This window comes from Siniperca chuatsi, linkage group LG3 (assembly GCF_020085105.1).
Source record: "Siniperca chuatsi isolate FFG_IHB_CAS linkage group LG3, ASM2008510v1, whole genome shotgun sequence".
NCBI lineage: Eukaryota > Metazoa > Chordata > Actinopteri > Centrarchiformes > Sinipercidae > Siniperca > Siniperca chuatsi.
The window spans coordinates 29,063,547-29,083,711 of NC_058044.1; the positions used below are offsets into that span (position 1 = coordinate 29,063,547).

The following is a 20,165-nucleotide window of genomic DNA, read 5'->3' on the forward strand; positions in this document are numbered from 1 at the left end:
CTGGCTGTCACGTCTGGAGATGTGAGCTGTATCAGAGGCTTGTGACAGGCTAGTGGGATGGATCTGACCAGAGGGCTACTCATCTTCCAAATCTTGCCACTGGATCTGTGAGGTGTTGCGTCCTAAAATAGTCCGACGGAGAGTATAAAGAGGCCCGCAGGGAGGCCTGGCCTTCAGAGGAACAACTCCGCTGTCGATTCACAAGCAAGAGAGCCACACTGAGAAGCACTGCTTGATCTTTCTGCAGCACAACGACCGAGCTCTCTTTATTTTAAAGAAAATCTGCTCTGATTTTTAAGACTTGAAGAAAGTCAAACTTAATCTTTGCAAGGGTGTTGCTGGATTTGACCAGTTTTTCTGCAAGAACTACGGAAACTCCAACTCTGACCAGGATGAAGTACTATCAGTGCCCCATGTCCCAGACCATGGAAATCAAGTCTTTCGCCCAGGACTTTGGCATCCCAGTCAGCTGCAAGAGCTCAGCTTCTCTGAAACCAGTCCGCAGTGTGCACTTCCCCAATGACATCGTTTTCCAAGACTATGTGCGACAAGGCGAGCTGGAGAGGATTGGAAGATTCATCCGAGCCAGAAGAGTCAGCCTGGACACCATTTACCACTCTGGTGAGAGCCCATGAAACAGTAACCTCACCCTGATCTAGGAAACGCCTACGCAGTTACAAATCCTGCTCATATTAAACCACAACCTTATTTTATTCTGAACCTAACGGTTGCTTCTCACTGCCCTCTCTATGTAGGCATGGCAGCCATCCATGAGGCCGTCCTGTCTGGGAACCTGGAGTGTGTGAAGCTGCTCATCCATTACGGAGCAGATATCCACCAGAGGGACGAGGAGGGATGGACCCCCCTGCACATGGCCTGCAGCGACGGCTTCCCACACATTGCACGGTAAGCATCTAGTCTGTTTTTTTTTTAATATTACACAAACAAAGCTCTATTTCGGTTTAAAGTGAGACTATGTCACTTTTGTTGAACAGTAGCTACTGTTACCACAAGTGACAATTACGGGGAATAATGGTAAAAGCAGCAGAAAAAGTGGACAAGAGTCATAGCTGTTACAAAACAATGGACATTCCTGAGCCACTTCTATCATTTAGCAACCAAAAGCTTCCGGCTACACCAGACCAAGTATTGGGCTGTAGCCTATATGCAAAACCTGAGTGTGTTGAATTGAGTAAGGGTGTGTTTTATTGCTTATGAATTCTACTTTCCATCTGTAAGAGAAGGGGTGTGTTATTTCTTCTTTCAAAAGTTACGTAGTTGCCCTGTAAAGCTTTTGGCAACCCAAGGTGTTGCTGCTGACGGCCTTTCTAATTTCTCTTAAAATGGAGCCAATGGGAAGCAGCTGCCGTTACATGTAAACATCCCAATCATTTGAAAGCACATACCAACACACACACACACACAGGCTGCACAGCTCTCCTCTAGGTAAGAGAAGCTCGAGGATCTGTTGCATTCTTGCACCCCATTGACCTTCCTGACACTGAAACATGGCAGAAACTCGCGTTGAGTTTGCCAGTGTGGCAGACCAACAAGATTTGATCTTTCTGTTGTTTCTTCCAGCTACCTTCTCTCGCTGGGTGCCGACCCCGAGCTGGAGAACGACTGCGGGGAGAAGCCGGCCGACCTCATTGAACCGGACAACAAGGAGCTGCTGGAGCTGTTCGGGCTGGCTGTCAATGACTGAGAACATCTGGCTTTAAAGCCGCAAACCCGTCTCACACCTGCTGCCCGGTCACCGGACTGTTCTGCAGGGATGGACAGAAAAGGCCACGTCAGTCCAGCATCCTGATTTTGTGAGCTGCTTCAGATCTGGAGGTCTAGCACTGTGGATGTGGGGGGTGGGGCCCGTTGGCTGCGTCCTGAATGGAGAGAACTTTTGCTGGTAGGCGCTGGCCTCCGAGCTCCAGCAGTACAGATTTACTGTCTCCTGTAAGAGCTTCTGACCTTTTGATACTGTACTGTACTGAATGAAGCATTTTATTTGAAATTGTTGATTTTATTTGGCACATTGCTGGAACTTTTGAATGTTGTGAAACTTGAAACTGTTGTTGCAGCTCAGCTCATTAGCACGTCTAGGAAAGCGAAGATTAGCAAGACCAAACGGGCTTGTGTTGACTGCCTTACTAACAGTTTAGTTCATCAGAATTTATAACCTCCAGGGTTGTTTTTTTTAAAATGCTTGCCGTCTGATCACTTTTAGACTTAGCTAACTGTATTCATTAGTCGGTTATATATGTATTTTTATACTTTTTAAAATAAAGTTTATAAGACAATACCTTTCAGTTTGTCTTCCATTTTCTAACTGTTCACTGCGATGAACACCTGAATGAGAATCACTTTCAGCTCCCGGTCATGTGCAAAGTAAACAGACTTGAGGGATTCTGGCACAACTTCGCCTACTAGTAGGGTGCATGTGAAAGGGCAGTCAACTTAAAGATGAAATCTTCCACAACTTTTCTAATGGGGTTATCATGACTGATGGCCAACATGTGTTGTTTTCCATACTACAAAAGGCCAGTTTTCATCCTCAGAGACTCAAAGTAATCAAAAAAGTGAAGCTGAATGAGCCAAAATGATCAAATATATCAAATCTCCAATTCCATTATAGAGGAAAAATTTGAGTCTGATATAAGAGCCTCTTACTGGAAACTCAAAACAATCTGGTTAATCTCATCAAGAGGGATTAAAGTCAGAATCAGTCAGCAGCACACTGAAATTCAGGTCAAAACCGCTGCCACAGAGGCCTCTGGGGCAATCAAGCATACTGATGGAACAACATGTCACTCACATGTACCGTGCAAAACAAGAGGCACACAGTGCATGTGATGTCAGGTTTTTCTTTCTTTAATCACATACTAAATCTGTCAACAGAATACAATAGGTTCCAAATGTACTTTGCATTACATCAGGTGGAGAAATACAAAAACATTATTTACAGCCGATATAAAAAAAATGAAATCCATGAACAGGTCTCTGCGAGGGGCTTTCTCTCCGAGTCTCTGCGGGCGTGCAGCCGCCGCGCCTCCACAGGTTTATTCTTTGAACTTCCACTCCTGTCGGCACATGGGGCACTGCTGCTGGACCTGCTGCGAGTTCAGCCATTTCAAGATGCAGTGCATGTGGAAACAGTGGGAGCACTGACCCCAGACCAGCGGGCAGTCATCCCCAGGCACTTTACCTGCAAAATAAGTTTGAACTCAGTTACAATAGTTTAATATTACAACTCAACGGGATGAGAACGAGAGGGCTGTCATTTATCGATGCAATGTTCACGTCCTGAATGTACACCACAGCGCTGTTAAAAAGAAACACGTTCGGCGGGAAAACAAACCATTCTACATTCTATTCGGGGGTTCCCAGCGCCAGACAGCCTGTCTGATACCTGTCACAGTGGGCTGGAACCGCCGAAGATAAATTCTGGTGAGTAGCCAAATGTAACAAAGATGCCCTTTGTTGTCTGAGATAACAAAGGGCATCTTTATAAAGACTGTGACTGTTAGCTATCGAGCTAGCTAGCATAATTCACCTCAGTGAAGCAGCTGAGCCCTCTCCATAAGTGATTTTTTGTCAGCCAGCCAGCCAAAAGTTGGCTTAAACCGATCGCTGTAAGCACTGGTAAAATGGTGTAAATCTCAATTTTCACCAAAACGAGCCGCCCTCCGAGCTGGATAAAACACACTGGTATCTAATTACAGCCGGCTGTCAGGCGAGTGTGCACAGACTGTCAAAAAAGTGCAACGCCGAAAAAAGTGTCTCCTGTTGGTTATACTACAACACTTAATTTGGAGAAAATGCATATAAATACTCAATAACTTCAGTCTTATAAAGTGTAGTAACATCAAATTCAGTTCAACCATCAGGGATCTCCTGTTGGTCATACTACAACACTTATTTTTTTGGGGAAAAAAAGGCTTTTGCATGATTTTTGGGAGTTTTATTTTGGAACAATATTCAGTAAGTTCACTCTTACAGTGTAGTGTCCCCAAAATCACATCACACATCAGGGGTCTCCTGTTGGTCATATTACATAATTATTTTTGTAGTAACCTTTTTCAGCGTTGCACTTTTTAGACGGTTAGACGGTTTTGGGAAGTTCAAATCTGTGAATATCTTTCCAACTTTACTGAACTCCATAGATGGACCTCAGCAAGAATTAAAAAGGACACACATTGCCAGAAAAACTAAATGTTCGGACGAAGGCTGTGATATGTGTAAATAATAAAATAATTATTTAACTATATATAGTTTTGTCTTTAAGCTTTTTGGGCGCCCCGCCTCGTCCAACCCCAACAAACCCTCTAAAAACCTGAATATACAAAACTCTTGATGCAAAGAGCCAAAATGACTTGAAGTCTTTCCTCACGTACAGTCTGCAAAACACTAAATCACACGCTCAGTCCTCAGAATACAGGCAAACATTTCTTTGTTTCATCAACATCAGCCTGGTCAGCAGCATGTCAACACGTCATACTTCGCCATTCTGTTTGATTACTGTCAAAATGTTGTAATGTGTTGCGTGTCTGTTACAGCAGTGCAAATTGTGGTTTAATGTTAAGCGCTTTCCAGGATTACAGTATTACTGTAGTTTACGGTATTTTAGATTATTACTGTATTATTATTACTTTAGATTATTGTTGTATTATCTTACAACTGATTGAAATATCCAAGGGCTTGAATAAAGACATACTTTGTGGTAGATACAGGACAGAAAATACAGCCACAATCATCATTTGCCTATAAGCTGGATCATGAGAAATATAGACAATGAAGCCTAGAGCCTGACTTAATACTGTAGTGTTACGTTGGTCTCTAGAATTCATTATCTACAGTAAAACTGCATATTCAATAAATAAAATTACAGTTTTTAAAAAGTCTTTCTTATTCTTAATCATTTAAAATACTGACTTCTGCAGAAATTGCTCAGGAAATGGCCACAGCATTTGATACAGCACTTACCAGCTAACGTTACTATCGCTGCCAGACACGTAACGTTCATTCACAACTTTGTCACCCATAGCATAACGCTAGCTCGGTTACTCACAGTCTGGGCAGCAGCCATTGAAAGGCATCCTGCAGATCCCACAGTTTTCATCATTGGCCACCCACAACCAAGAGGCCACCCCGTTCCACTGTCGGATCTTTACCTTCATCCTGTGTGTCTTGACAAGAGGAGAAACACTCAATAACACACTCTCATATGATTCAAAGCGGCAAACGTTAGCATGTAAGCTAATGTTGACAGATATCTTCTGTAACTAAGTTATGCTCGCTGTTCCGAGATATTAGGTAACTTACTAGGCAGCGTCTAACGTCTCCTTCAAGATATCCAACAAGAGTTAAGTTAGAATGTTTCTTTGCAAACTAGAAATCATGTTATGGCCATTGATGTTAGTCAACAACATGCAGCTAATATTATCGCAGCCCGGGGGAAAAAAAAATTCTACTTCTTCTTCTATTGAAATTTCGGCCGGCTGTATGCTGGGAGGCGAAACGCTGCCCCCATCAGTCAATGTAGGTAAAAGCCGGTGGAGCGCAAAGAACTGAGATAGCGTCTTAAAAGAAAAATAACATACTCTCAAGTCTGTAATTAAATTTATATTTATACTGTTTTATTTAAAGTGATAATCTCGAAATGTCTGTTAAATCACTATCTATCTATCTCCGAAGGAGGTAACACAATGGTGAATGAGCCATAGGGTTGAGCTTTTGGCCTACTGATGAATTATGGGGCCAGGACAGTGACTTTGAAAACAAAATCAGAAATACTTACTAAAACCGGAACTCAAAAAGTTAACACTGGCATTGAAATATTTGTACTGGAAAAAGTTGTATTGACACTTTCACTGACATTAAAATTTATTTCATTTTATTTAGATATTTTTTGCATTATGTTTTTCAGTGACAATGCTCTGATTTTTTTCTTCATGGCACTCTTTTTTTCAGTGACCATTTTCTCCCTTGGTCAGTTTTTTTTTTTCAGTGTCAACTTTCTGTCACTGTTTTGGCGTGGAGAGGAGGGGTTTGAGGGGAGAGCGTGATAATCTGCATACTGAAGGGAAAAGTCACTTTTAACTGACTTTTGTCTGGCAGAGATCCGCTGGAACAAGTGCTAACGTTAGCTAATAGTGACAGCTAGCTAATTTTAGGCTCTATGTGAACAAACAACAGTGGAGATTTAATTGCACTCTTGTTTTTTTCCCCTGGCTTGTAATAGGGAGCGGCCTTTATTCGTTTGTGGCAACCACACCCCTGTCCATTATTATTACTGAATACCCAAATGAGAAAATATGGTATACAAAGTGAGAAATCACTGCAAGCACTGGTACCGTAACTGCAGAAATAGACGTACATCAAAATCCAAATGTGGCTGGCTTGACAGCACACCTACGGCGATGGCTTTCACAAGTTCACCTGGAACTCCCAAACCACAATTAAGTCTGTTTCTCTCTGCCGTTGTTCGTTCACATAGAAGTAAGCTAGCTGTCAGCTAATGTTAGCACTTGTTCCAGCGGACCTCTACTAGACAAGCGTCAGTTAAAAGTTCACTTTAACCAGCCCGGTTCTATGTGAGAAAGCAGTGGCAGAGAGAAGCAGACTTACTTGCTGTTTAAGAGTTCCTGCTGAACCTGTGGAAGCCATTGCTGTATGTTTGTGCTGAGGCCAGAGTTCAGGAAGAGTGATGTTCTCTCCTTAGTATGCAGATTATATGTAAATCATGTTCTCCTTGCCCCCTCCACTCCATGCCAAAACTGTGACAGAAAGTTGAAACTGAAAACCAGTGACACTGAAAAAAGTGACATGAAGAAAAAATCTGAACATTGTCATTGAAAAACACATCAGAATGCAAAAATATCAAAATAAAATGAAATAAATTTTAATGTCTGTTTTATTTTTCAGTGAAACTTTTTTCAGTTTCAATACTTGTTTCAGTGCCAACTTTTTCCAATACAAAAGTTCCAATGCCAATGTTTCTTTTTTCAGCTCCAGTTTTGTTTTCAATGCCAAATTTGATTTTCGTTGCCAAATTTTGAAGTCACTGTCCTGGCTCCATAATGAAAGCTACGGAGCCCTCTAAAGGTCGTGGCAAGAATTTATTTGGAGGACTACTTTTCCATTTCTGATGATAAAAGTAGGTAGACACTAGTTAAAGCAAGATTAGCAAGCGATTGGCTAAACTCAAAGCCAGAGTTTCGGATTGACAACCATATTTACAAAGAATTATATAAAAATATAGACTCATTCCATATTTTTGTTAGCTTTAGTGGACTAAAACTAGAACAGAACTATCAATAGTCAAATGATTAAAACTAATAAAGACTTTAAGAGCAAAGTTAAATCAAAAATGTTAAAAATGGAATTCCTTTCTTCTTCTTCCTTGCATCAGACTAGGGAAACTAGGGAAACAAGTTTCAAGTGTCTACGACCTGTGCTGGTATAAGCTGAAAACAACGGCTGCCTGGAAGGTTGGAGATCTTTTCAAAGCTTTGCAAACTGCTTTGGACAAAGGCCAACAGAATTGTAAAGTATGCACATTATTTTTTGCCAATGGGCTAAAATAGGTAGGATCACAAGTATGGTCCTTCATCATGCTCAACATACATAATCCGACAATATCTGTCTGCTGCTTTCTAATTTTCTACTATTTTTATCGGCTGTTTTTATTGTATGGGACTTCTGAACAGCTGTTCAGAATATCAGCCTCCCTCTGACAGTTTATCCTTTAATAACGCAAAACTACTACATGTATAATGTTGGGAAAAAAAATATCTTTTAGAGTAAAGGATAACACAATTTAACACTGCAGTTGCAATTTAAAAAAGTATTTTCGGGGGCATTCTAGCCATTATTATAAACAATAGAGAAAAGACGGGAAATGAGGGAGAGAGAGAGATGCATCAAAGGTCCCTGGCCGGACCTGAACGGTAGACAATGCAGCTCATGGCCGGTGTCCCAAATCACTGGGCGGCCCATACTACAGGTGCATTAAAAGAATAGTTTCAGATTGACACTTCCCTCACTTTACTCATTTAACAATCATTTAAAAATGTATTTAAAGACAGTATTTTCCTCCCAGGTAGTAAAAATAACAAAAATAACAATTCTTTTTAACCTGTCCACTCTGTCTCCGTTTATTTTCAGCTGACACTACACATACTCGTCGTCGCTGTTCTGAGGTGACAGATTTTCTGGTGGGGTGTGCAGGATCTCAAGACCAGACTCCTCGCTGGACCGGTCCTTGCCCTGAGCGTTCTCCTCTGCATCACTGTCTTGGCGTGATAGGTTTTCTACTGGGGTGTAGAGGGTGTCATCACGAGAGTCCTGGCTGCTTATGTGGACCTGGATCTCGTCTGGGGTGTGGCCCTCAGCATCACTGTCATGCATCCTAGCCAGGCAAAGCACAACAAGGTCATCAGTGGTGTGAGACAAACTGGAAAAAGGCCAGAGTGTGTCCCATTTCTTAATGACACGTTGATGGGACTAAGATCAGCATATTTGATTTTTTTTTTTTTTTAGGAAGCAGATATCTGCTCCTCCATTCTGCTACTAGTGTGCCTTATTCCTTGGAATAATCATTTGCGTCAGATTAGAAAATGTTAAAAACTACACGTTTTCTGCAAATGTACTGGGTTAAAATGAAACAAGAGAAAACATTGAGACCATCTAGACTAATACCCTGTCATTTCCTGTCCTTGCTCCTCCATTTCTTCCAGTTCTTTTTTCGACATTTGGTGAACAAGACACACGCCAAAGCAGTCTCCCAGGACATTGATAACAGTGTTGCAGCGGTCTCTGAAAGGCACAAACAGCATCAGACTATGAAAGCAGAGGATATACTGCATGCTGCTTGACACTCTTTGCACTTCTAACGTTTTGTGTAGCTGTTGTGTAGCTGACTAACGAATAAATGGGCAAAACTTACGTTAGCTTCCTAATATGACCAATTTAGGATGAAGAATAAAAAAAGAGGTAATATGAACTATTGGTAGACATATCTGACCTGACACATGAGTAAAATTCAATTTAATTAAATTCAATTACAGTTCACAAAAATTACACAATATACCTCAAATTACAAAATGTTATGCAAATAACATCAGATTGAATGACCAAACTACATCAGTTAGGTTAGCATATCGCATAATTTCCCCACTCATTCTAAACTGCATGAATACTGCTAACTGTGAAACACAAGCACACATATATACAGAAAACAAAGTTACACCTACATTTACAAAGCATTGGCTATTGAGTTTACTATATCGCTTGGCCTAAAACTGTTATATCTGAAAGTTGTGTTACAGTCTGTGACGCTACAGTGACTTCCAGTTTAGATAGTTGATTGCTTTTGATTGGAAGGTGCTTCAGGTTTGTTGCTTGCAAACAAAAATTAATGGGAGCTTAATGCATGTTGTCCAATGCAGAGACAGCATGATACAATGAGTAAAAACATAAAAGGTGTGATCATTACTTTAGTCTTTACTTACTTAGACATTTCTTAAGTTTTAATGGTGAAACCTGATTTAGTAAACCACTAGTTGACCAGACAACAAAAGGTCAGGACGGACTTTACACACAGACTTAACAAAAGTCATGTATTTACAAATTGCTGGCGCAAACCAATCTTGCTGTAGTAATCCATTCATTAGACATTTTGTATCAATTTCTAGTTCTGAACAACAGATTCAACTTACAGGATCCATTCTACAACCACAAGAATGGAGGCTTCCTTCGCAGGTAAACCAATCGCTGTCAAAACAAAGAGAGTGGTCACTGCTCCTGTGGCTGGGATCCCTGCTGTTCCTATGCTGGACATTGCTGATGTCACACTGCAGATCAAATACAGATTATGTACTCTCCAGTGGGTTTTTGAAGACAGTAATATAAAACTGTATCATACATTTTTAAAGTCACTTCCTCTTCAAGGTCCCATACTATACACTTTTAACCAATATTAACGCTAACTAACAGGAAGAGTGGCTTACGTAAGGGTAATTAACTGGCTCATGTCCAGATTGATGTGGTTAAATTGGGCAATGAAAACTGCTGCGATCACTTCGTAAAGGGCAGTTCCGTCCATGTTGATGTTGGTCGCAATGGGCAGCATGAAACGAGTGACTCTTTTGTCGATCTTGAGTCGCTCCTCGCAACATTGGAAAGTGAGTGGCAGTGTGGCAGAGCTAGGAGAAACACATTGCATCCTTTGTTAGTACACTACTTATATGGAAAAAAATTATAAATGCACATAAATGCATGCAGCTCTGATGATAAATGTACAAATAAGCTGTGGTCATGAACTCACAGCTCTCTGCGATACTACACTGTTACATCATCTTACCTGGACGAGATGACCAGTGCAGTCAGTAAGGCAGGAGAAATCCCCTTGATAACAGCATAGGGGCTACGTCTCACACACAGGAAATAGATCACTGGTAGAGTTATCGTTCCATGGATTATAAGCCTGAAACACACAATGAATGCACAATCAATACTGATTAAATCGAGTTTGCATTCACAATGTAGGAGACTTAAAAGGAGACTACGTAACTTTTCAAAGAAGTAACACAACACTCCTCTCAAAAACGGAAAGTTAAATCCATAAGCAGCAAAATGCTCCCTTGCTCAGTTTGTTTTGCTGTTACAGAAGTTTTACTGATGAATTAAACTTCATTTGTAAGAGGGATGTGTTATTTCTTCTTTCAAAAGTTACATAGTATTGCTTTAAAGGCCCAGTCTGGATTTAGTATGACTCATTGTTTGTTTGGCAACTGATCATAAATAGGCCTTTTACAGCTGTTGCTACCTTTAAAAAAAGAGTCAGAAATCACTGTGAACAGTTGAGTCCCTGCACATAAAGACCAGTAAATCACTTTGAGAGTGATTGCCAAAAAACAAAAAGTGTATCACTAGTTGCTTAGATGGTCAGAAATGCTGCTAAACTTATAACCGAAGTGCCATTTTGGCAACAGTGCTAAAACAGTAAAGGTGAACATACCCAAGAACAACGACAATCATGAACTTTCCGAGTTTCAAGGTAGTTTCCCAGTCGTGAACCTCAACAACATGGCCTGCAATTATGAACAGCAATCCAAATGGCAAGTAGCTGGAAAGAAAACCATGAAATGAAAAAATAAAGGAAATAAAGTCCAAAAGAAACCAGTCAGGTTTCTCTAATTTCAGAAAATGGAAGAAATCAAATGTGATTATGAATACATATTGTTGACCCCAAAACTTTAAAAAATAACTGAAACCCCTTTAGAACACGAGTAACATTTAAGAAATACAATTTTACTATTTCTAATGGCACTACTGTGAGGAGAAAAGACCCAATATTTGTACTACATTCAGTGTTTTAGCATAAACACTCACTTTAAACTGAGGGATATGTATTTATCAAATGTTTTTAAATATGGAGAAAGAGAATCGTGTATTTTATGGTGTGTTGTTTCACTTTACCCCAGTATCATGTTGACCACACATTTTGTGGCCTCGTTGAGGACGGTAAAGACCTGTACAAGGACTTTCCCCTTTTCTCCCATTCTGTTGAGGGTTACGCCAAAAACACAAGACCACACAATCAGTCCTAACATGTTGGCTCCTTCAACATGATGGCCCACCAGTCGCACTTCCGTCGCATTCTGGAGCAAGACCAGAAACTCGTTAAGAATAATGGTCTGAGAGCAACTTCGTGTATCAAAGATCATCACTGCAAATGTAAACTTCACAAAAATAACCTTCATAAAGACAAGGGGGAAATATTTACTGTTTCCAGGCTAAAATTGTGCTCATCTGCTTCAATTTCAAGCTCCACCCTCTCTGTCTTGTACTGTGATAAAAAGAATAATTAGTGTTCATATCACATTACATGGAAAGAGAAGAAATGAGTAGTATATACTGTAGTATGCCTTAATGAAAAACATACTTGTCGGAAGCAAGCCTCAATCAGGTTATGTGGGACCACGTTCCTATAAACAATAAACAAAAGTCACACTATCAGTAAGCTTGTAAATGTTGGCAAACCACACAAGAAATGCAGCCTCATCAAGGACATGATGTGACATTTGCTAGATGTTTGCGTAACTTTGTAGAACACCTGACATACAGAAATATTTCTGCTTAAGAAAAACATAAATCGAGTAAGGAATATAAGCGATTTGAAGTCTCTACTTAGATGTTCCAGCACTTTCTGAAATTGCAGCGACTGACCTAAAAACCTTGCTGAACTGAATATGCAGAGAAACCAGAAATGATGTCAGAATATACACTTTCTTCTCACCTTATTAGATCCGACAAGGCATTGACAGCCGAGAAGGACTCCTCATCTTCTATCTCATCCTTTTCAACAGTATGAGACACTCCTGGCTTGATCAACAGTACCAATATTAACCCTACAACACATAATCCAGGGTTGAACAAAAGATATATAGCTTTTTCATGTATGTGTGAGTGCAACACTGCACAGCTGCTAGATTCAAATATCATACTGGACTGACTAGGGGATACTACTGCTACTACTGAAAATCATTTGGAAAAACATTTGTTTCAGTAGTGCTTCACAAAAAAAGTTGCAAAGTGCTTTACATGGTATAAAACTGTGAAAAGCAAGAAAAATAGAACAACCAACCAAATTGGTTGGTTGTGTGAAGCAGGAGATGACATCTGGAAAATTAAATGAACTCACTATTACTTTGTATGCTCACAGCAGACATTCAAACACAGGTTTAAAGAATAACATTAATAATAGCTGGATTCCACTTAGCTGTCCAAGTTCATTGACGCTAGTATTGTGCATGCTAGCTCACTGAGAAAACACCTGTACTTTCCCTGCTAGGACAAGTCAAACTGTTTGCTGTGAAGAAAAAGGTCTAATATGCATAAAACATAAAGAACACCTTTTTGAAGATGACCATGGAAGAAATTAGTAAATTTGTTACCTGATTGAGAAAGCTGTGTTAAAATGGTGACAAAGGCTAAGAGTGAGTTTTAAATAGCACATTTACACGCTCAAGCGAAGAAAAAAAAGTCACTTGCAACGTTAAAATACCTCAGGTATGTATTTTATTGTGTTCATCAACAAAAAGGGCACCTTTCCTAATAACAGCAGCTTACCTGTAGCCACAGACAGAAGAGTGGTTGAGACAAAGTATGCTGCTGCACGTACAGCGATTCTTCTGGAAGTTTCAACGTTTAGACCAGAAACACCTATAAAAAACAACAACATAAGCTACGGCCTGCAGACTAAAGGCTGGAGGGTCCCTAGGGTCATATATGTTAGGGGAAGTTAGTTACATCTGAGGAGTAACAAGTGAGTTTAGGTACGTTGCTTGAGACATCTGTAAGGATCATTTTGAGACATACAGTATGTCATTACTCAACTGTGAACCAATGGTGTTAGACATGTAAAATACTGTATTATTCAGATACTGCCTGTTTGAAATTTAAAACGTGGCTTTAGTCAATGCATGTATAGTTGATTTCAAATTAGGTATTATTCCCATGAAAAAGTATCTATGTATTTATGAAGATTTTTATTCCTGTAACCTGACAATCAATAACCACCACCTATGCTACACACACACTATACAGACTGTAATTATTCTACTGGGCAACTATACTATATAATAACTCTGTAAAACCTGTTGGCTTTGAATCTTTATGAGCTTCCCATCAGCCATAGGGTGTCACAGAGTGTATACATATCCCATAGTGCTGAACCAGTCAGAGTCAACCGGCTGTCAAACATGTTGCCGTACACATAAAGGAAGCCAGCACGTCCTGTGTGTACGACAGCCACAGCTTACAGAGAGCTGCAGTTTCACCCACTTTGTAATTTAGCCTCTGTTCCACTTGCCTCTGTGTTTATAGTGTTTACTTCCTGATTAGCATTCTACTTTGGTTTCAGTTGTTGTGTTAAGTTTATGATCTAAGTTGTTTATACGTTCCTTATTTGTGCTTATACTCCATTTTCCTTGACTCATTTTCCCTGGGTTCATTTTTATTGTTACTGCCTTCATCCCCTGAACATTTAACATTGTTAAAGGCAAAACGGATGCTAGCACTATCATGGAAAAATATAAATAGACCAAGTATTGGTAAATGGCTAAAAGAACTGCCTGCATGTATCTCCTGTTTTATTCTATAATTCTAAAATTACTGATTCTATTAAGGGAAAACAAGAGCTATTTTAAAATGTATGGGGTCCTTTTATTAATTATCTTGAACATACAGACTTGGAAAGTAAACTGGGTCAGCGGAGTGAATTTGGAGATGATTGATGTGCTCCTCTGCAGGGAGCAGGATGGAAGCCAAGCATGCCTCGCTTTATGGTGACTGTATGGTGGGATAAAGTTGGACATTGGTGATTACTATCTGTAGGAGAAATGTTTTTTTTTTATATATATATATATATATATATATATTTTATTAAAAATTTCTATTTATTTTTTATGTATTTTTATTTAATAAAATTTTTTATTTGTCTTGTGTATGTTTGTATATTGATATAGTTATGTATCATTTATGTTTCTTCAAAATCTAATAAAAAAAGTATAAAAAAAAAGAACATTTCTTTCATTTGTCTTTCTGAAAAACCTGAAATATAACACTGGAGTTTTCAGTCAATATTCTAAGATATATAACAAGATAAATGGATATGTACTTCAGTAATGGCAGGTTAAATTTGAACACCTGCACATGATAAAACCATTATTTACAGCATTCAGCAACAACATATCCCAGGAGTTGTAGCCGCGGGTCTTAGAAGAGGATCAGAAGTTCAGATGATAAAGATGCTATTCACCAAAAATTCACCAATCAACAGAGCACACAGTAAACCGTTTTCATTGAGACTACTTTCTAACAAATGAATAGTCCCAGTTAAGTAGGTGGTGGACCACAAGCCAATGTTGTAGGTTTCAAAACATAAAAGAAAGCTTTGCAAATGTTTTAAAAAAGGCATAGAATACATTCATCATCATTGTTAGACCTTAAAGCAAGACTATGTAACTTTTGAAAGAAGAAATAACAAATGTCCTCTAACAAATTAAAAGTTGAATTCATACGCAATAAAATGCACCATTGCTCTATTCGATAACTTCATGGGTTTTGCTGCTGCAGCCTTACTTGGTATAACCAGTATCTTATAGTAGCTAATGTTAACTAATGTTAGCAAACTGTGACATTACTGAGTCAGTTTGTTGATTTCATGGCTGATTGACCATTATCCCATAATTGAGACTTGTGGCCACAGTGGCTGCTGTTCAGCAAAAGTTACATAGACTAGCTTTAAGGACACACACTCTATTTAGGTTTAATAAGCGTAGACTTGCCAAACCACCAGTATGTTCCTTTTAAATGCTGTGTGTATAACATGTATAACCTAATGTAACAATTAACAGTGTGAGAAATGCTCCTGTGGCTTACCTGTTATCACACTTGTAACAATAAGAGGAACGGTAACCACCTGAAGCATCCGCATGAGTATTTCTCCCGGAAAGCCGATGTAGATTTGGTCGTGTTCGGACATAGGGACATAAGACTTGAGAATTACACCAAGGACAACACCTGCGAGACAATAACAAAGAAAATGGTTTAAATAGCTGGGAATAGAAATGTAATAGAGGTAAAACAATACTAAAACTTTCATCTTTTCAGCCAACCATAAATAATAAGTTGGAAATTCATAGAGCACATCAAATTCTTAAGCAAAGCCACATTGACCAATAAAACCTAATGTCATATTCAGGCTAAAACGTGGCTCTTGAATAATTACATGTACATCAAACAGAGTTCACATAATAATATATAAATAATTCATCACTTGTTATCTTTGTTTCCATGTTTACTGCTATATAATATAGACCAATTCTGTCTTGAAGTTGTGCACTGTGTATCCTTACATGCCTGAAAATACATTTAGACTTTTTTAAAAACAGATCAACTTCTAAACATCAAGGGGTGTACACTGCTGTCAGCCAAAGTGTTAGTATTGATACTACCACTGGATGGCACCAAAGAAAGACATTTTCAAATCCTACACATAGTGGCTTTAAGTCATGGTGTACAAGATACTTGACCTCCTGTCATAGAATAATCCCATAAAATTATTAATTATGAAGTGACAAAAAGCACAACCTGCTTCACTGTCATTTAACTGCCTGAACATGTCGCCCACACACAAGTTAAGCAGGAATAATATCTCACTCTGCCAAGCCTCATTACTTACATGAAAAGTGTCACATACATAACTAACCCATCTTACCTGCATATTCTGACAGGTGTAGCAATTAACATGGATTCTCAGTAGATATTTAGGTGCTCCTCCAACACTCATTTTTTGAATCTGATAAATCTTCATTGATTCACTCAAAAAACTTAGTATGTAGCCAAGAAACTCATGATCAAAGTGGAATGGCAACAATGGTAACTGGCAACATTTTGAGCTTTTAAAGCCAAAATAAAAAGAAATAATTTGAACCTGAGAATTCTCTCATTCGCCTTAGAAAGGACACTAGCCAGATCATCACTGCTACGAATGTTATCTGTTTAATCTTTTATGACAGGAACCAACAGCACTGACATCACAGAGTCAAGCAGAATGCCACTGACTCCCCAGCTCTTGATAAAACTTACAAGTCAGAAAGATAAAGATTTGAAAGTGATTCATGATGAAGCTAATTTGACATGCCTGTTTCACGTGTGCAAAGTCTCGTGTCTGTAGATACACACACTCTGTGATCATTCGTCATAGAAATGAATGTCGATGATAAACATTTTACTTTGGGTTATGGTCACTCTTAAAGTAACGGTAATGATTTAAACTGTCCACTAGATGAAGCTGTTTAACCTGTCTCTACGGGGTCTTTTTCCTTTTCTTTTTCTTTATAGCATCACAATTTGTGACCCTAACTTAATACTTTGCAGGCACAATCTTTAGTAACAGTTGCTATCAAAATAAAAGTATGCCAATGATTAAAAACGTCAGGGCACAAAATCTGATGGGTCACAGAATTTGGTGCAACACCGCCGGGATGCTCTGGTTGCCAACAGAATGTGGCATTTTTATGTAATTTCATACAAAACATGTCCTCAGACCAACATTTCTCTCTGCTGGACAGAATCTTAAATGTATCTTAATGTTAGCTAAAGCAGGATATTATGACTGACAGTGAATTTTTGGTGTAATTAGGTTAAAAAATTATTTGACAACATAAATTAATTATGCAGTTGCATCCTGGGAAATGCACATTTAACGTAGTGTTATAACTTCAATATTTCCTGAAAATGTCTGGTTTGGGTTAGCTATGTCAATGGATGGTCATTCAAATATGTTTTTATATCGTTTGAATTAATTTTTTTCTATCAATTAAGATTGAATCCCAAGTCACATAAAAATCCTCTACTACAGATACTTTTTGCCAATACAATTTCCTATGTATTGCTAACTGTTACACAAGCCAGCTCTAATGATGTAACGTTAAAGTCAGCATTACTGGCTAACTAACTTCTAACTTACGCTAGTTATCGCTTACCCAGGGCAACAGCTGTCAGACTTGAAGCCAGAAATTTATTCAGCAGAATGTAGTCCCAGCATTTCTTCAAACGGCTACCGCAGCCTCTGATGCTAGAAGTGTTAGCCTCCTCAGCAACGTTATTCTCCATTTCCATGCAGACTAGTTAGCTAAAAGTAAACAAACTGACATTAGCTAGCTACAGCGTTATCAAAATACTTCACTAATACTTTTTATACGTATATACTTCAAATTTACTATTTTAACAGTTGATTTATTAGTCAACTAAACAGGTTATTATGATAGAGTAAGTTAGCGTTAACGTTACTCACCAGAATAGATGAAGAGAGCTCGGCAGCATCGGTCGGTCTCTGTTTTGCTCTTTTAGTGTTTTGGTTCAAAACCGATTTTGAACGTTCTAACTCTACGACAAATATGTTGAGAATCACGTGACCTGATCAGACTCCCTGATCTTTTCATCAATTAAATTCAGTGGAGCTTTATTGGCATGGGAAACATACGTTTACATTGCCAAAGCAAGTGTGAAATAAAAACATGTATATAAACAGAAGAATTGTGCTATTAAAATTATATAATATATACACATACACAGCTAGGCCGCACTACGGAGCCCCCTAAAGGTCATGGCGAGAATTGTTTTGAGGACTGCTTTTGCGTTCCCTCGCAATGTGGCAGCGGCAGCTAGCAGTGGCACTTCCGGCCACGGCTGCTGTGGGAGGATATTTGTGAGGATATTTAGCTATATCCAGGAGTTTTTGAAACACTTACTTATTAGTAGTATTATTCAGCAGCTCAGCAGATGCATACTGACATCAGCAAACATCAGCAAATGGGTGCTGGTTGACATGCATAGTAAAACAAAACCAGTACCAATACAAAGTTATAGTCTTTTACAATAAAATAAAGTTTATAAAACTGAATACATGAAAATTTGTAATAAGTTATCTTACTACAGTGGGAGTCATGTATATTATGGATTATAATAAAAATAACACTGTCTCTGTTGAGTTTAAAGTGATTAAAAACCTCCACTGATGTTTCTGTCTTCAGATCCAGAGGGATTACATTAAAGACTTTGAGTCCAGAAATGCAGAAGGCGTGTTCCCAGCTGGTCTGACATGTTGTCATTGTGAGCAGTAAGTCTCTGGATCTGAGGTCTCTACAAGAAACATATTTTGGCAGCATATCAACTATCACGCCTGATGAAAAGTGCATGACTTTAAGACAGATTTTAAGATCTTAAAATATATAAACTCAGACTAACTGGAAGCCGAAGCAGAGACTTCACAACTGGTGTGTGCTCTTGTCCTTTCTCTAGTTGAAACTGTCGCAGCAGCATGATTATGTACCACTTGTAACTAGTAACCTTGAAGGACACCTACTTGAAATTGCTCCAGGTGCTAACGAGGTGATTGGCTTGCATCTGTGCCATCCAGCCTTGCTGCTTATTGGGCAACCAGTTCAGAAGCTGGCCAATCAGTATGCCAAGCCAGCTATAAAAGAAGTCCAGGGGGCAGACTGTTTGATTCTGTGATGCTGGTTATGTGAGTGGATTGTGTATGAGCAAACTTGGCAAAATGCTAAAGAAAGGTATGTGGAAAGCAGTTGGAAGTTTGGGGTACCCTGTACATTTTTTCACTCATAGTTCTGTCTGTCTAGAAACACTAGGTTTAGCGGTTGGTGCCACCTCTGTAAGTTTTGTTTAGTTCTTGTTGCAGATAATATGGTTGCACGTGCGTCTGCAGCACTGTGCATTGGACAGCGTGGTCAGTAACACTGGGGCCCCTCAGGGGACTGTCCTCTCCCTTCCTCTTCACCATCTACACCACAGACTTCAGCTGCCACAGAGTCCTGCCACCTTCAGAAGTTTTCTGATGACTCTGCTGTGGTGAGATGTATCAGCAGTGTTGATGAGACTGAGTACAGGGCTGTGGTGGGGGACTTGTCTCATGGTGTGAGCAGAACCATCTGCAGCTCAATGCGACTAAGTCTAAGGAGCTGGTTGTGGATCTACGAAGGGCCAAGGCACCAGTGACCCCGGTTTCCATCCAGGGGGTCAGTGTGGACATTGTTGAGGACTACAAGTACCTGGGAGTACACATGGACAATAAACGGGACTGGGCTAAGAATACTCAAGCTCTTTACAGGAAGGGCCAGAGCCGCCTCTATTTTCTGAGGAGGCTGAGGTCCTTCAACATCTGCCGGACAATGCTGAAGATGTTTTGAGTCTGTGGTGGCCAGTGCTATCCTGAATGCTGTTGCATGCTGGGGCAGCAGGCTGAGGGTAGCGGACACCAACATAATCAACAAACTGATCCGTAAGGCCAGTGACATTGTGGGGGTGGAGCTGGACTCTCTGGCGGTGGTGTCAGAGAGGAGGATGCTGGCCAAACTACACGCCATCTTGGACAGTGTCTCCCACCCGCTCCATGACGTGCTGGTCAAGCAAAGGAGCATCTTCAGCGGAAGACTCTCTCCCCACACACACACACACACACAAAAAAGCACCAGAGTGCCACAGGAAGTCATTACATCTCTGCAATACTTGACATAATTGTGCAATATTCTGTGTAATAATCCTGTGCAATATTTTAGTTTAAAATTCCCAATTTATTG

At 39.6% G+C, this 20,165-nt stretch overlaps 3 protein-coding genes across 11 annotated transcripts; 1 reads left to right on the plus strand and 2 right to left on the minus strand.

Annotated features, from left to right (window-relative positions):
* The first annotated feature begins 149 nt into the window (after nucleotides 1-149).
* On the plus strand, nucleotides 150-2,296 carry ppp1r27b (protein phosphatase 1, regulatory subunit 27b). Its single transcript, XM_044188819.1, has 3 exons — nucleotides 150-621; nucleotides 756-906; nucleotides 1,582-2,296. Exons 1-3 carry the CDS (start codon nucleotides 393-395, stop codon nucleotides 1,703-1,705), a joined length of 504 nt encoding a protein of 167 aa, XP_044044754.1. The 5' UTR covers nucleotides 150-392; the 3' UTR covers nucleotides 1,706-2,296.
* Nucleotides 2,297-2,844: 548 nt separating this feature from the next.
* On the minus strand, nucleotides 2,845-5,174 carry anapc11 (APC11 anaphase promoting complex subunit 11 homolog (yeast)). The gene is made up of 2 exons (XM_044188820.1): nucleotides 5,063-5,174; nucleotides 2,845-3,199 (listed from the first exon to the last, which is right to left on the minus strand). The coding sequence occupies exons 1-2, from the start codon at nucleotides 5,169-5,171 to the stop codon at nucleotides 3,054-3,056; spliced, it is 255 nt and encodes an 84-aa protein (XP_044044755.1). The 5' UTR covers nucleotides 5,172-5,174; the 3' UTR covers nucleotides 2,845-3,053.
* LOC122872824 (excitatory amino acid transporter 3-like) lies at nucleotides 5,061-18,954 on the minus strand. 9 transcript variants are annotated; one of them, XM_044188813.1, is made up of 18 exons: nucleotides 18,814-18,954; nucleotides 18,576-18,708; nucleotides 18,318-18,385; nucleotides 17,861-17,952; nucleotides 17,550-17,698; nucleotides 15,442-15,582; nucleotides 13,129-13,221; nucleotides 12,296-12,407; nucleotides 11,942-11,984; nucleotides 11,783-11,845; nucleotides 11,476-11,657; nucleotides 11,015-11,122; nucleotides 10,358-10,480; nucleotides 10,005-10,199; nucleotides 9,714-9,848; nucleotides 8,695-8,811; nucleotides 8,177-8,404; nucleotides 5,061-5,180 (listed from the first exon to the last, which is right to left on the minus strand). In XM_044188813.1, exons 5-18 carry the CDS (start codon nucleotides 17,683-17,685, stop codon nucleotides 5,168-5,170), a joined length of 1,689 nt encoding a protein of 562 aa, XP_044044748.1. In that variant the 5' UTR covers nucleotides 17,686-17,698; nucleotides 17,861-17,952; nucleotides 18,318-18,385; nucleotides 18,576-18,708; nucleotides 18,814-18,954; the 3' UTR covers nucleotides 5,061-5,167. The 9 variants fall into 9 exon arrangements, with proteins under 9 accessions (XP_044044748.1, XP_044044742.1, XP_044044744.1 ...); XM_044188807.1 differs by lacking the exon at nucleotides 5,061-5,180 and adding an exon at nucleotides 5,620-6,770; XM_044188809.1 differs by lacking the exon at nucleotides 5,061-5,180 and adding an exon at nucleotides 5,620-6,770 and having other exon boundaries at nucleotides 18,138-18,385.
* Nucleotides 18,955-20,165: the final 1,211 nt, after the last annotated feature.